General features: G+C 40.9%; 4 protein-coding genes across 6 annotated transcripts; 1 reads left to right on the top strand and 3 right to left on the bottom strand.

Moving 5' to 3' along the window:
- Nucleotides 1-436: 436 nt before the first annotated feature.
- Nucleotides 437-4690, bottom strand: LOC135640705 (uncharacterized). Of its 3 annotated transcripts, none has more exons than XM_065155402.1 (10): nt 4373-4690; nt 3955-4155; nt 3393-3562; nt 3013-3111; nt 2790-2858; nt 1965-2105; nt 1706-1795; nt 1228-1395; nt 782-857; nt 437-700 (listed from the first exon to the last, which is right to left on the bottom strand). In XM_065155402.1, the coding sequence occupies exons 1-10, from the start codon at nt 4440-4442 to the stop codon at nt 582-584; spliced, it is 1203 nt and encodes a 400-aa protein (XP_065011474.1). In that variant the 5' UTR covers nt 4443-4690; the 3' UTR covers nt 437-581. The 3 variants fall into 3 exon arrangements, with proteins under 3 accessions (XP_065011474.1, XP_065011475.1, XP_065011476.1); XM_065155403.1 differs by having other exon boundaries at nt 4379-4690; XM_065155404.1 differs by having other exon boundaries at nt 4264-4638.
- A 567-nt stretch (nt 4691-5257) lies between these two features.
- Nucleotides 5258-6175, bottom strand: LOC135640706 (uncharacterized). Its single transcript, XM_065155405.1, has 2 exons — nt 5713-6175; nt 5258-5582 (listed from the first exon to the last, which is right to left on the bottom strand). The coding sequence occupies exons 1-2, from the start codon at nt 5979-5981 to the stop codon at nt 5381-5383; spliced, it is 471 nt and encodes a 156-aa protein (XP_065011477.1). The 5' UTR covers nt 5982-6175; the 3' UTR covers nt 5258-5380.
- Nucleotides 6176-7656: 1481 nt separating this feature from the next.
- LOC135640328 (uncharacterized) lies at nt 7657-8366 on the top strand. Its single transcript, XM_065154649.1, has one exon. It carries the CDS (start codon nt 7672-7674, stop codon nt 8233-8235), a length of 564 nt encoding a protein of 187 aa, XP_065010721.1. The 5' UTR covers nt 7657-7671; the 3' UTR covers nt 8236-8366.
- Nucleotides 8367-9081: 715 nt separating this feature from the next.
- Nucleotides 9082-13650, bottom strand: LOC103987474 (uncharacterized). Its single transcript, XM_009405790.3, has 2 exons — nt 13456-13650; nt 9082-11810 (listed from the first exon to the last, which is right to left on the bottom strand). The coding sequence occupies exon 2, from the start codon at nt 11409-11411 to the stop codon at nt 9444-9446; it is 1968 nt and encodes a 655-aa protein (XP_009404065.2). The 5' UTR covers nt 11412-11810; nt 13456-13650; the 3' UTR covers nt 9082-9443.
- Between the last annotated feature and the right edge of the window lie 2216 nt (nt 13651-15866).

The raw sequence follows: 15866 nt of genomic DNA, 5'->3' as shown, positions 1-15866 counted from the left end.
ATGTTACTGCCCTTTCTTAGTAACTAATCTTTATCTGTGTTAGTTTTTAGTCTTAATCTTGTCTTGGATTTGGGAATAGTTGAGATGGGCTAAAGTCGGGCCAAACACTTGATCTCCATTGTTAGATTTGATGAAGAGACGAGAATTCTCTCATCCTGTCTTATAAATGTGGATTTAAGAGTTTGAAGACCATGGTATGATTTGGATCATTCTCAGAGACCGAGCAAAAACCATCGATACAGCAAAACAGGTTCTGTATTCCTTGATCAAGTTGGACGCTGAACATTATGGAAATATGTATTAGAACCCAATGCATATGCAATTATGAGAAGCAATTACCAGAAATCCTGCTCGCTGTTATGTAGAATCAAACACAACAGAATATAAGTTGATTCAATGAATGTTGATGTGCAACACATTTTTCTTTCTGTGCAAATAAAAGGAATTTGAAAGTTGAATTGCAACACACTGTTGATTTTTGTTCAAATCCAACATATTTTGGGAGAGGAAGATAGATTACAAATCTTATAAAGAAGAAATTTTGAAAAGAGAAGAACCTCCAGAGATTGATTCCAACAGTTTCATTTCTCGAGGATGAATTCTTGGATTTCTATCCCAGTATGTCGAGCGCCGCCCTGCACTCTCAACATGACTTCATCTCCGACTTTGAGTGAGGTGACTGGAATTGTAGTCTGGTTTCCTGGACACGGCAAGATCAAAGAGTTAGCAAGCAGCAACTGAGAATTTGATGAGATTTGAGAAAAGGAACTGAGGAAAAAACCTTCATGAGGGCAGACTAATCCAACAGTTTCTGCATTTTGTAAAAAGATGCTGTATGTCTCATTTCCTGAGTGTTCCTGCAACAGACATATTCGATAAAATATGAAACAGTAAAATATACCACAAGTTTGGAACTTAAGAACTACAAGTTATGTTCATATCCATCTCAAATGTTCTACAATTTTTCTCTACCACCATATGTTTGAACTTTTCATCTCTTTTTTTTCAGTATTTCTCTCCAAGAGATTGAGTTGTAGCAGACTGAAGTATCCTTGTCAAAGGGATAAAACACAGACCAGTCTCATTTATCCTTAATTACCCTCTCTCTTTTTTTCGCTATACCGGCACGTCAAACTGTTCCAAGGATCTTGCAAAAGATTAAACTTGTTTTTGCATTACCACCTAAAGTTTGGCATGTTAAAATGAAACAGGGGGGAACAGTCAAACCTTTGCCTCGATTAGGATAAGCGGTCTTGACTCGATCTTCACACGACCCACGATTGCTGTCCGTTGTAGACCACTTTGGTCAACCACTATGACCTCTTTACCTGCCTGCAACTCTGAGAGGTAGCAAGTCTTTCCTCCTGGAATTGCAACGTAGGCATGAACTGGCCCCTACAGATTGATAAACAGCATGATATATTAACCATCAATGTATATTCATTTTTGTTTGGAGAGAAAGATGACCTAACAGAATCTGCCGGAACTGCTTCCTAGGAGTGAATAGAGCTACTTCTATGTGTTGTCTTAGCTAAATCGACATTCGATAAAAAGGAAAGAATGTTGATTGTTGATAACTAAATTTAGTAGTATACACTTGGTGAGTAGTTCCAAAGAGCTGCTTATTCATAATTTCAGTAACAAAAGTTAGCTATCAAAAAGAAGGTAGCCTGGAGAAAAATCAAATTGCAAAGTTGATACTAACAGCGTTTACTCGGAAAGGTCTGCTAGCAATGTAATTTGACTCCAAGCATTCTGAGTGAACCAAGAAAAGCCCTCTAGCAAAAGAACCAACCTACAAAACGAAACACAATGTTATCAAAATCATGCAATTTTAGATGTCTCAGCGAACTAAGGAAAAGGACTTCACATCAAGTGTATTCACTCTTTCATTAGCTCTGTCATGATATGATAATTATGAAACAGAAAGGAGAAAAAAATTTAAAAAAGAAGATAAGATGGACCAGAAGGCCTTCACCCGGTCGCATGAGACTGCAAAGGTCCACACAAACACGGTCACCCATGCCAACCACTTCTACCCGAGTTATAGTTGTCTTAGTCAAGGCTAACATATTCCTGACTTCATTTCTTCTGTCAAAATACTCCTGAAGATATTGAACACCAATATGAGAAATAATTATTAGAATGTCCATGACACTGTGATTCAATGAAGAACTATAAACAGCCATGAAGAATTTGTCAACTCATGATATCCACTCAAGATTTCACAAATAAAATCTTAATGCATGGCGAAGTCCATGAGCCCACAGATACATAGAGAAGCGTTTTGTTCATCTTTAAATTAGACCCAGATAGTGAACAAAGTGCGACTGGTGAAAGACATCTATTCTAACCACTAGTGAAAGTTCCTTTCCCTTTTTGGTCCATGTTCAGAGCACATGCCAAATGCCTGGCACAACTCATTGATGGAAGGGCACCGTGAAAGCCTTCCATGATGACACTAGAAGAAATTATCCACTCAAGTTGCATAAAGTAAAAGAAGGAAGCAATTCATCAGAAAAATTGCTAAGCTAATTCATCCTCTGGTTGTCTAGTTCATGCAGCAAACCATTTATGTGATACATTTCTGGCATCAATAATCAAGCCATTTATGAGAGTCTCTCACAGTTGCATCTCTATTCTACGACTGCTCTTGGAGTTTGGTGTGCTTGGTTTTGCAAATTGCTATAGTTACCTACAACTATGGTGAAAAAATAGCAATTTTAATAGGAAAAGAGAACCGCTATTTTATAGAAGCTGAAAAATGATATGTATGTCTCACAAGGTACCTTAAGTCTGAGAACTTCTCCCATGTCTTCAACCTTCAGAACAACTCCATCGAGACCTTGCTCCAAGGCCTAAATTAGAAAGTGTGAAATGCTTTTAGGAAGTTATCTCAAATGGCACAACGAGAGCAGACACTGATACTTACCAAGATTGAGAATCTTTTTTTTTTTTTGTTTCTTTTTCTAAACTTGCTTCATTCTTTCAATTGCTAAAATATAAAATTACCTCAAGAAACACTTGTGCTTCAGTTGAAGTAGCTGAAACTGCTAAGACAGTCCTATTACACCCTTGGAATGCTGCGACAATGTTCTCCGCAGGTATAACCTTTGAAATGCATAATAGGTTATTGAAGTCGTCAAAAAAGATAATTGTCTTTATTAAAATCCCATATACACAGGATGCACAAGGAAACTAGCATAATTTCCTAATCCTGTAACACAAATATATATGATTGAGCTATCTAAATCCAAACTTGTTATGCTAAACTTTTGTCTCCATTTCCATGGTGATATATAAACCAGTCATTAACGATACCAACTTCAAACACTGAATAACTAACAACATGTTTTATTTCATGAGAAGGGAAACAAGAGCAAGCAGAGAACCTGCCATTCATTCTGGAAATTTATGACAACGTTGTCTACTTCTTCTGTGTTTGGTTGGAAGAGTTCCAGTTCTTGTGGAGATGAAACCTCATAAAAGGATGCAATTTTTCTGCTTTGTCCATCAAACAGCTGCTTCCCATCAATAAAGAGAGGCGTTATCAGGGCAATTGCTGCACAGATGATACCAAAAACAGTTTAGCAAGAATAAGATGGAAGCACACAATGTTCAACAAGTCAGATGAATGTATCGGAATGCATTCTTCAAATCCATACCATGTTAGACTGGTGTGGCATGCCAAAATAAGAACATAAAACAAGGTAGCTGAAGTTACAGCATCTTAATCCTTAAAGCACACCCAACAAGCTGATACCGCAACATGTTGGAGAAGAGTACATGCGGATGAATGCGGCAAACACAGATTGCAAGAAAGAAGATGCATTTCAGAGATCAAGAAATAAGTCACTACTGTTTCCAGACCAATCATCAGAAACAACACAGTTCTGGAGATCCAACCCTAGCTTTGATTCGGAGGATAGGGAAACCCGGGCAATAGTAGCTCACATGACCATTCATTGGCAAGGTCGTTGGATCGTGGTTCCGAGCGAAAGAGGAAGGTGTTCCACCCTCTCTCAACCGCTGCAGTCATCACCTGCCTGCTCTCAGTCCACACCCAAACAAGCTTCGATCGCCTGTTTCCGTCCGCAGCCACAGAGCAAGTCATCGCCGCGCAAGCATTAACGGGCAAGCGAGCCGCATTACCCCCTACATCGATTAAGAACAGAAGCAACCTAAGCAGTTGAATCCCATCCAACACAATCATATCAACAAACCAAGAATCGCAGCAGAATTGGAAGGATCGTTCGCTGAAACCTCAATCAAGGATTAGATGGATGGAGTCAAAACCATAATTCAAGAAAAAAAAACCGATCTTCCAAAGATACTTCACTAGAAGAAACAATCTTGTGAGGGAGAAGAGAACCGGTGCCTCTTAGAGGAGGCGGCCAGGCCGTGGGCTTGGAGATTTCGGCTGGGAAGGAGCGGAACGCCATGGATTCCGCTTTTATCTTCGGGGGCCGATCTCTAATGGCAACCCCTCGTCCGCCAAGATTAGCCCTTTGTGGTGGGCCCGGAGACGAAGTGGGTCCTCGGGGATCTCTCGTCTTCCGGTGTAAGCCCACACGGCGGCCTTGGTAGTGCGCGCGAGTTCGGGGAGGCGATCTGGGACCTCGGACAGCGGCTTTGGAAGGCCGTGATCTTGCCCGGCATCTCCGGCACCCGGGGGATGTCTCTGCTTTCGTTCCCACGCCTTCTTCGTCCACCCCCTTCTTGTTTCGGAGAAAAGTTCGAATCTGGGGGAAAGGAGGAGAAGAAGGAGAGATTGTTTGCACTGTGCGAGGTCAATCTTCACACCTCTACAGCAACTTCTTCTCCTTTTCCACTATAAATTCTGATTGGGGCAGAAACTTTCCACCATAAATGATCGTAATGATCAATTCAGGAGATAATTCCCTCATTTTCTTTGGATTACGACTGTTTTCTTTGTGTGCAAATTGGTTAGGGTTGCGAAGTTGTTCCTTTGACTGCAAGAATACGATCTAATGATGGTTTTGGTTTTGGTTTTTTCTCCAAGAGATGCAATATTTCTTTTCTTTACATCAAATCTTTGCTTGTGATGCTTCTTAAGTTGCAATCTCATTTTTAATCACTCAAACACTTACTGTATCCTCTGCAGTTGCAATTACGGCAATGTGAGTGGTACTTGCACGTGAGGATAGTTGCACACCATCCGCTTGAGGAAAATACAGACAGACAACTCTTGCAAGCATCTGAAGAACATTGGAAACAAAAGATCACAAAGGAGAGATGCACAAGAAACCATTGGAACCATTCTTTCCACAATCAGAGAGAAAAGAGACCACATCAAGCTATAGTAAGAGAGGAGAGATTACAGACGCTGCTACAACCGTAGACGTAAGTAAGAATCGATCTAAAGCTCTGCATCCGGTTCTCCACCAGCCACGGAGGCAGTCCGCTTCACCTTCTCCTTGCTCTTGCGGACTGCGTCCTCTGCTGTCTTCGCTGCCGACTCCGCCGCCTGCCCCACCGCCTCCTTGCTCGTCTCGAAGCTCCTCGAGGCTGCTTCTTTCACCACCTCCCCTGCGCTCGACTCACTCCTTCCATTGTTTTTCCTGCACCAAGTGTCACATCATTCAATTACTTTTGTCGAACACCTTACGAACATACGCAGAGGACCCGAAGAACAAAGACAATAACGGACATGGACGATGAGAGGGAGATTCGGAGAAGCAGAAGACGGACATCGAGTCAGGTGGCCGAAGATTCATCCAGGCAAGATTGGCCCAGGTCCTGACGGCATCCCACGGGTTCGCGAATCCGGTGAGGCCGATGGCCCGCTCGGCCGGCTGCGGGCCCTGCTGTTGCTGCTGCCCCCCCTCTCCACCTCCATGGCCGGCACCCTGGACCGGCGACGGAAACGTTAGGCGAGGAGAGATGAGGAGGAGGAGGAGCAACAGGACGAGGGAGGAGGAACACGCCGTGACGAAGGTTTTCTTTGCTGCTGCGTCCATGACGAGTGCCGGTAGCAGGTGAGACGGGAAGCAGGTGCTTTAACCACTCCCCTCTTCGGCGCCCTGCCTCCTCGTTGCATGGGACACGTCGCGTGGTACGTGGAGCCCAGGCGCATTGATATTGCATATTTGCATCAAAACCAAGTGCACAGGAAGCAGAGAAAAATACGTGTATATATACACACGTGTCCAGAGAGAGAGAGAGAGAGAGAGAGAGATATTTTATTAAAAAAATTAATTTTATTTTTTCAAGATCAGCATCTTTTATTATCGAAGAGCACCTCATTTTTTTTTAGATTAAATTATCTTTAAGTAAAATATCTATGTTTATTTATCATAATACTATCGATTTTATTAAAGAGAACATGAAAATAAATGGATAAAAGATAATTTTAATACTTCAATTGGTGATGGCCGATAACGATATTGTTGTAAGTATGAGTGGCTGTTGTCGATGAGGAGAATGACGACGAAAGATGAAGGTTGCTCTACATCAGTGTCGACGTAATTATCGAGTGGCCCTCACCTTTTGTCGTTACGGTACCGTTATTTGTCACTACTGATATCATCCATCACTACTAACTAGAATATTAAAATTATCTTTTTATCATTTATTTTTTATATATTTTTTTATAGAACTGATAACGTTATGATAAATGGATCTAGATGTTTCACTTTCATAAATATAAGGATGTTAATATAATTATTTAAGTATAAGAATCATAATACTAAACATAATTAACTAACTAACTATATATATATATATATATATATATATATATATATATATATATATATATATATATATATATATATATATATATATATATATATATATATATATATATATATATATATATATATCGGGTTGATATTGGTCGCTATTGTACGCTTCAATCATTAGGTAGAAGACTACGTCTCCGATATAGATGATAGAACAAGTCAAAAAAGGTCTGTCAATCCATGACACATCTATCAAACGAAGAAGAAGGGAAGGAGGGGGAGGACACGTTGTCTTCAACTTTTTTGTTTTCTCTTCACACCTGCCTTTTGTGGACGTGGTCTTCACCACTGTTATAGATGCTTGACATCCCCCCAAAATAGTATTTATTCTTGTGAATTTTGATATAATTATATATAACTCACTATGCACTGGTAATATATATCTGTTCCATTTTATGTGTATTAAAAAAACCATAATTAGTTAGTTTGAGTTAAAAATAAAAGATATACAATTTAGGTCCAAAATCTTATTTGATATGTTTATATCTAAAATATTTGTCTAAATATTTATCTAAAACATTTATATCTAAAATACATGTGATTAATAATTTTTTTATTTTAAATATTAATTTGATACTGATGACCCAAACTTATTCAAAATCTCATCCGATATATTTTTACTTAACTTAAAATAAGTTTAGTGACAATATACCAAATTCACTTATTATAAACTACGATTCGAAACCCTCATCCGACATATTTTTTACATCTAACATAAAATAGGTAAGGGGATGATATACTATACTTACTTACCAAAACTTGAAGATTCAAAATTTTATTCGATGTATTAATATTTGACTAATATTTACTTACATAAAATCGATTTTGTTTTAATATTTGACTAATATTTCACAACTTATGAAATATATAAATATGAGTATTTGATCGCACTTTCCTAAAATAATTAATGGGGACGCGCCTCCCGCTTCGCCTCGAGGATAATTACAACACCGCGTCCAAAGTCTATATAACCCTAACACCGAGTCCATCAAGGCAGGCGGCCAAGAGCACGATCGCACGCTCTGTCCTCGCCTCTGTCTCCAGTTCGATGATGTATTCGCCTCGGGATCGCCAGTCTGACGCCGCCTCCGTCGGCTGCTGCGTCTTCCTCCGACGCCCATCCACCCTTTCCCGTCTCGGCTACCGCGCGCTCACCTTGGAAGACTCCTCTGACGGCGAGGAGTCGGCGGTGAAGTTGGTGGTGGGGAAGGAGAGGCGGGTGTTCCTGGTCGACCGCTTCGTCCTCGAGAAGGAACCGTTGCGGGTGCTGATGGAGATGGTGGCGCGGGACGGGCGGCAGGGGAGGGGGTCGAGGCGGAAAGGCGCCATCTTTGTCGACGTCGACCACATCCTCTTCGAGCACATGCTCTGGTTGGTCTACAACGACAGCTCCTCCTCCTCCTCCTCGTCTTCTTCTTTGTTGCAGCTCAACTTGAAGGAAATTATAGACTTCTACTCTCAGGAGAATTGAGAGAGAGACCGCAGATGGTATCAAAATTGGATCTTTTCTCGTGTCTCAGATTCCACAATGGAATCTGTGCATCCGTTCATCTTGTTTGTAGTTGATTTCTTTATTGAAATAGACATGGATTTACCTTTCAACGCTACTCTCTCTCTCTCTCTCTCTGATGGGACAATGTGATCGGATTTGGTTGAGAAAGAAGGCTAATTTTGCCAGGAAAGATTAGGGCGGCAAGGTTAAAGCCTTCATGGAGACCACGTCTCCAGCAGTATCCAAACCAATCACCCTCTGATGATGCACGATGAACATAAGTCAAACACACGCAACCGCGGTGAAGACGATCACACGGATTCACGAACGCGGTTTTGGTTCTGCTAACTTGAAGTCAACAGTTTGCCTTCTTGCTCATGCTCGTTCAGCAGCTGATGATTTTGACTGTGTGTGCTTGTGGCTCGACCTCGACTGAGAAACCCCCTTGCTTGATAGAACAGCTTCAACTTTAAACTTGAAATGGTGCAAGGTAGAGAAGAAAGTACTTGACAGAGAAACAACCTGCAAGTAAGAAGATACAGATCGACTCTCCCAAAGAACTTAATCCATGAATTTGATTTCATTTAGAGCCTTCTCCATTAGCAGCTTTAATGGAATTCCAAAGAACACTGATGAGACCAGCTAGACTTACAGTCAGCTTCATGAATCATGAGAGTCAAAACTGCTTGCACCTTTAAAGCAGATTTTTACAAGTCATATCCAGAAGTTCTTCACATACAAATCAACCAGTACGGCATAATTTGTGGATTCAAATGGTAACCAAGAATGACAAGCCAGAAGCTCCAATAACTACAATCATAAGCCTACAGCGAACAAGAAGTTTACATTTCAAAGCCAGACTAAACCATAAACTTACAAACATTACAGATATAACGAGGCATTTCAGTTCCAACTCCACAGAAAACTATGCTCACACCCACGTCCACAAAGTTCATGACATAACACAAATCACAACCCAACGGAAAAACTAAGAATGGAAAAGAATACGTTGCTTTACATCAAAGACGTTGCCATAAATCCTGTTGCAGCAAGCCGCAGGGCAACAAATTATTAGTTCTTCCAGAAACAAGGAGGCATAAGAACACTGAACATAATGCGATACAGTTCATCAGAGACCCAACTGTTATTGTTCGTCTTCGTTTCGAGGGAAACTATCAGCAGGAACATCAAACAAACCCTGCATCCACAGCATTCTTTAAGCTCCCATTCAGCAGAGACAACAAGCTCCCACCATGCACCCTCCCTTCAGGGACCACAAACCCAGAGTTCTTCTCCTGGCTGTCGTCGACACCTCCACCAAAACCAATTGACACTGATGGAGGAGGAGATTTCATGGACATGGGGACCAGAACCTGCGGCGGAATGTGAAGCTGATGCTGTCTCGCATTTGCTTGTGACTCAACACAGTCTGAAACAGAGCTAAAACCTGCAGAGGTATAACCATTGTCCATGCTGCTTCCAACTGTGACGGATGAGGCGACAATCCCTTGGAAAAGGCCTGGACCAATCATTCCCCCAGTCTTCCCAGCCTCGCACTCTTGCTGGGCAGCCATCATCGTACCATGAGCCGCACAGAGTCCACTCCTTCCCCTTGCGAACTTGTCACAGCCTGGGGCCCATGTGCACCGTTTACCCCCACCATGGGCTTTGCAGAAATCTGTCTTCCCCTGTGCGCTCTTATTGCACCCCTCAAAGTGGCATCGCTTCCCCCCACCATGGCGCACACAGCAATCAGTGCGGCCTCGGGCACTCTTTGTGCACCCCGCAACAGCACACCTCTTACCCCCTCCATGTGCCACACAGAACTGTGTCCCACCATGGACGCTCTTCGGGCATACCCCACCACCCTCAAAAAGACACCGTTTACCACCACCATGCCCCTTGCACAGGGGTGTGCTTCCCTCGGCTCCCTTAGTACAACCCTGAAAAATGCATCGCCTTCCTCCGCCATGAGCTTTGCAGTAATTGGTACTCCCCTGTGCACCTTTCCAACAATCAGGATATTGACATCTACGCCCTCCACCATGGGAGATGCATAGCCCTGGCTGGCCCTCAGCACTTCGAGTGCACCCCTCTACAATGCACCTCTTCCCGCCTCCGTGCTTGATGCACAAACCTGATTTACCTCGTGCAGCTTTAGCGCATCCTAAATGAGTGCACCGGCGCCCACCTCCATGAGCAATACAGAAATCTGTCTTACCATCAGCGCTCTTGGTGCATCCAAGCATCTGGCATCTCCTGCCTCCTCCATGAGCTTTGCAGAAAGCTGCAGTGCTCTCAGTGCCCTTATTACACCCAGGTTTCTGGCACCTTTGACCGCCTCCATGTCCAATGCATAGACCAGATGCCCCCCTTGCACATTTAGAACAGCCCTCGAACATGCATTTCCTAGGATGACGGTGATGGATTCTCTGAGAGACACTAGGAGAGGCAGAAAAAGCACCAGCTGATGACTCAGAAGCAGACAAGTGCTCAGTCGTTTGGTGAAGATCATACTGAAGATGATTGTTATCAGTGATTTCATCAGCTCCAGTGTCTGATGGATCATGGGTCCCTGGAGCATCTACCATACCAATAGAAATTGTCAGCCTCGGGGCAAATAGGAGAGATGGCATATATCCCCCTGAGTTTCTCTTGGCTGATGTTGAACTTTCATCAACAACTGGAATCAGGTGATGCTTTTCACTGGATATTTGCTTGGAGTTGGAAGAGGAAGAATTTGCATTGCCATCCACGGTAACCATTGGTTCCACATTTCCTCTTGAAAGTCCAAGTTCTAACATGTTACTATCAGTTTCCAAGCTCCAGCTTTGGTTTGTACAAGTGGCAGTTTCTTTTGTTTTATTAATTCCACCAGCAATGCAATAATACTCTGAAGCATAAGAAGTTGGAGTTGGACCTAGACCAAGAACCAAACGACAACCATCATCCGTAGCAGAAAGCTCGTGATTGCTCAGAGAACATACTCCTTTACCAGTTCTGCTGGTTTCGTAGCTTGAGGAGTTCAAGCGCAATGTTGTGTCACCCATGCTGATGCTTGTGCCAGATCTTGAGAAGTTCCCTGCTTCTGTCACTAGAAAACTCATCAAAGGTTGCTTTTCCTTTGACAGATCTGCCATGGTTGAATTCGTCATATCCGTCAATGGAAAAGTTGCAAAAACGAGGTTGGACAGAGGTAGGCCGCAGAAGGAAGGCCAGGATGCAGAGGACTTCCAGCTCTATATATTAGTGAATCATTCTTGAAGCTTTGGCTTTAAGGATGATAGAATAAGTGAAATGAAAATAAGCGTAGAATGTCAATTTGCAACTTCCACCACTAACAAAGCCAGAAGTGTCTGCTCTGTCCATTACTTATTAGTTGATCGCAAAGGAAATTTACAAGTAGAGGGCAATTAGAAATTGCAGCATCCACCAATAGAAAACCATGACATCTATGAGATGTCAATTGAATCAACTTTATGAAAAGATTATCTTAGCTTCCATTGTTATATTGACAGCTTGGGGAGTAAAGTTCTTGAGAATAATATACAAGGCTGCATGATAAGAAAGAATTAAGAAAGCTTCATTAGACCAATATGGGAAAACAGAATTTACAGAACATCTTAGGAATAAGATTAATGATCAAAATGCTTCTATAGATCATGCACTCATCAGAATATAATTATAAAGCTGTAAATGATGAAGTGCAATTAAAAGTAACCCCACATATGTTTTGCAAACCCTGGCAACAAGAACTGAAAAACTGAAAATTTTATTTTGATGCTTATACTTCTAAAGCATGACCAATTTCTAAACAAAAAGTTATAGCAATAATCTATATCACATAGAAAATTCACATGGATACAAGTCACCACCAAATGTAGGTTTGAGTTGCCTAAGATAATAAAGGATTTTCATATATAAAAGTATACAACCAAACAATTCTGACTCGGTTGCTAATAAAATGATCAAGGATTTTAAACATATAGGCAACGAAAGCATTGAACCTCTTAAACCGCCTCTTGAAGCTTCTCAGTCGGTATCCAATAACCAAAAAGCAAATCACTAAAGGCTATATACACCAACAAGCAAATCACTAAAGGCTATATCAATCTAAACCGACAGAAGACAATTCAACTTCATCCTGAGCTCAATCTAAACAAAATACAAAATAGAAAGCGTTTAATAATATAGAGCCATTCCAAAAGCATTTTACCATTTCTTGTCATTCCACTGAATATACATATGCATATGTAGAAAAAACGATTCTAAATCCCAAAAATATATTTGGAACCGTTAATAAGAAAGAAAAAGCATAGATCGAGGTAACATATTTTTTTGCTTTTAGCACAACGTATAAGGGTTTTAAACATAATAATACATCTTAATATTCAATAACAAGTCACAATATATAAAACTGGTGCCATCTAGAGTTTAAGTTTCATCAATTTGTTTGACACTTACCAGAAATAATGTTTAGATAAAATTACTTGAATTTGTTCAGATTAAAAAAGTAATTCAAACTTCATAACATTTCTTCAAATAAATGAAAAATAAGATTTCATAGGAAACTTCCAACAACAACACTGAAGAGATCCACCCTATCATGAATGATACCATGAATTCACTTTAGAGATTCAAGTTCCTAATAATCAGACACATAGGACGTATGCTATCATGAAGGGGGGACGCCACATGCTGTCTATCATGGCTGAAAGAAGACAGTAATTTTCATCGGGATATGGAGATTTTACTGATCTAAACCTTTATATGGAGATGTGGGTGGACTTCTTCCATCAAGAAGCTCCACAAATCATCACCAGCCAAACTACCGCCCAAAGGCCCTTCCAATTCACATACAACCAACCAAAATCTATAGCTTATAGCAGCATATCTAAACAACTTAAGCTACTGCTCTTTTACCAAAACTCTCCCTTTCTTTCTAGAACAAAAGGATCGACTGAAAACCAAAGACTCACACACACACACCCCACCGTTCCAGAGAACCGAAATTGCCGAAAAAGAAACACTTGATCCGCCTAATCGAAGTCAGGGGAACGTCAAATCCCATCACAAACCAATCAGACAACAGCTCTAAACTACGAACACATGATGACATCAAGAACCCTAATCCTTAGCCATCGGGAAGGACTTGCACGAAATCACAAAGAACACAGACAGGGAAAGGAGAGGGAGGACCTGAGAGGATCCCGCGGCGAAACCGAGAGCAGAAACGTCGAAAGATCGCAGCTTGTTGCTCTCCTCTCTCGCGCGCGCGCGGAAGGTTCGACACGGAGGCTGAGAGGAGAAGGGGAAATCGAGCGGCCAACTTATGTAGCGGTGGAGCCAAAGGGCGAGGGAGAGACAGCGCAATGGAAACGGGTGATGGGGAAGCCGCCGGTATCCCCTCCATTACTTGCGCCGTCCAGTCGATGATGTCAGTCCTCAATGGACCATCCATTACTGGAGAGGATTGTGTCGCATCGACCTGCGACGTGAGGGACCGCATCGGGACCCGACATGAATGCGGCTATTGGACTCGACCAAATCCAACCACACTAACTAATGAGGAATATTCGAAAGAATCTAAAGGAAGTGAAATCTAAATTGGTGATATCATGAAATGGTTTTATTAGTTTTTATTGATGCAAGTTGTCTAAACCACGAAAAATTATCTACACTGAAATGAATTCCATGCGATCTTACTCTTACAAGATTAAATCTTGAAAAAGGAGACACAATGCGATTCTTTTTAGTCCCATTATAGATGTCATCATCAACTTTGTGCACTTTTATTGGACTTGGATTTTCTAACCCTCCAAATACTATTTGGACTAAATATGATGTTATAATAAATGATTCTATGTTGCAATAATTTTTTATTGTTTTGCTTCGAGATTGCTACATGCAACATGATGTCACCTTTGTTTAGTTAATATTTGACTAAGAAATAGTGCCATTACATGATAATGACATCTATAAGATGGGTTTCTTCCTTAAAAACAAGAAGAAATGAGAAGCTTCAATGTCAAAGTATGAGAGAAGTACTAAGAATCAGAGCCTAAGGATCTGATAGTTCCAACTTCTCCATAAATTTGTGACATTATATGAGGGATGAAAATATTGATTTGAAGGCAATGTTATGATCAGCAACAGAGATGGTAGAGAAGTACATGTTCATGAATTTTCCTTGGTGCCTTATTTCCAATCTCTGATCTCTCTCTGTAATAAGCATTAAGAAATGGAAAGAAGGAAGGAAGCATGTTAATGCTAACCACATGGCTGGCAGCAGAAGCTTGAGTTAATAGAATACTAACAATTATCTCCTGCAATTATTGATGTGGCAGTCTAAGATTCCATCTATTTTATTTTTCTTTTTGTTAGGTAATTACCACACAACACAAAAGAAATATCAACAAAAGGAGAACAGCTGATGGTTGAAGCTAAGCACATTCCGAACCATCTGCCACAACTCAAAAGAAAAGTGACATTCTTGAGATATGTTGAAGAGTCAGAAGTTTCAGTCTAAGCTGAAGCTTTGCTGAGATTCAAAATATGGTATTTGAAGAAAGGAAAATAAGGTGGAAAGCAATAAAAAAGCATGTGAGATGCCAGACTTTGCATCTTGTAGGAATGTGGCATTGCACTAAGGTTGATCAACAAGTAGTTTGGCAGGATTCGTAGATCAGATGCTCATGGATACTGTTGAAGCATAGAAAACCACAAGATCTTGCACAATCTGTTACAGTTCTGAGCTGTCAGATGCTAATAAATGGTCAACTTGGGCAACCAAAAAGAAGAACTGTGTACTATTTCTTGTGTAGAATATGTATGAAACATGTAGCCATTGTCATTTTTTTGCATCACATGAGTATGATTAATGCAGCTTAAGCTTATTGGTCCTTGATTGCTTATGTAGTTCTAACTTTGCACTGCTGGGTTATTATCAATGTCAAGTCCTGTCCTTTAATATTGAAAGCAACCTAATATGGATGTTTCAACTCTTTGATGTCACCTAATTAATCTCTTATTTTGGCCTTTGGAATGGTACACAAGCCATTCTTGTCTTCCTCAGCATTTATAATGAAGCTTTCTTTATGAGGCTTCCTTCCTCAGCATTATTGAAGTCTTGATCATATATACTCAACAGTTCACATATTTCTTTGTGCTGTTCAAACTCCCTGTCACTGTTGGAAACATAGTTTAATTGAAGTCAGGAACTCAAATGTGTTAAGCAAAACTTTGCTTAGGTTTGCTGGAGTTGTATCTTTTTTGTTTAAGCCTGGAATCAGCTTGACTTTTTGTGTCACTGACAGAAATGAATGCAATGATGTACTTTGTTTCATGCTAATGCAGAAATTTTCATGATGAATTGTGGGTTGCTTTTCTGTCCTTGGATTATGTTGTTGAATAGAAGAGAGCACATGGTTCAGTAAAGGATAATATGATCATCACTGCCAATGACAGTAAAGAAAGATGATATGACTACAGCTGCCACTCAAATGCCATCAAATTTCTAGTAGCTGTAGGTAAACCTTATGCATATAAGATCTGAGGAACATGAAGAGAAAGTTATACTCTCATTGCCCAGCAGGCTGCACTTTTCAGAA

Source organism: Musa acuminata, chromosome BXJ3-6 (genome assembly GCF_036884655.1).
Source record: "Musa acuminata AAA Group cultivar baxijiao chromosome BXJ3-6, Cavendish_Baxijiao_AAA, whole genome shotgun sequence".
In the NCBI taxonomy this organism is placed as follows: domain Eukaryota; kingdom Viridiplantae; phylum Streptophyta; class Magnoliopsida; order Zingiberales; family Musaceae; genus Musa; species Musa acuminata.
Note: the sequence above shows the minus strand (reverse complement) of the source record. Positions and strands in the feature narration are given on the sequence as shown.

Bases quoted from the DNA above. Each gene is read 5' to 3' on its own strand.
- LOC135640705 (XM_065155402.1), bottom strand. From the start codon at position 4,442: ATGGCGTTCCGCTCCTTCCCAGCCGAAATCTCCAAGCCCACGGCCTGG. The intron at 4,156-4,372 runs GTTCTCTTCTCC...TAATCGATGTAG, and splicing joins GCCTCCTCTAAGAGGCACCG to GGGGTAATGCGGCTCGCTTG. The intron at 2,859-3,012 runs GTAATTTTATAT...TTTCTAATTTAG, and splicing joins AAGCACAAGTGTTTCTTGAG to GCCTTGGAGCAAGGTCTCGA.
- LOC135640706 (XM_065155405.1), bottom strand. From the start codon at position 5,981: ATGGACGCAGCAGCAAAGAAAACCTTCGTCACGGCGTGTTCCTCCTCC. The intron at 5,583-5,712 runs GTCCGTCTTCTG...CACTTGGTGCAG, and splicing joins CTTCGGCCACCTGACTCGAT to GAAAAACAATGGAAGGAGTG.
- LOC135640328 (XM_065154649.1), top strand. From the start codon at position 7,672: ATGGGGACGCGCCTCCCGCTTCGCCTCGAGGATAATTACAACACCGCG.
- LOC103987474 (XM_009405790.3), bottom strand. From the start codon at position 11,411: ATGACGAATTCAACCATGGCAGATCTGTCAAAGGAAAAGCAACCTTTG.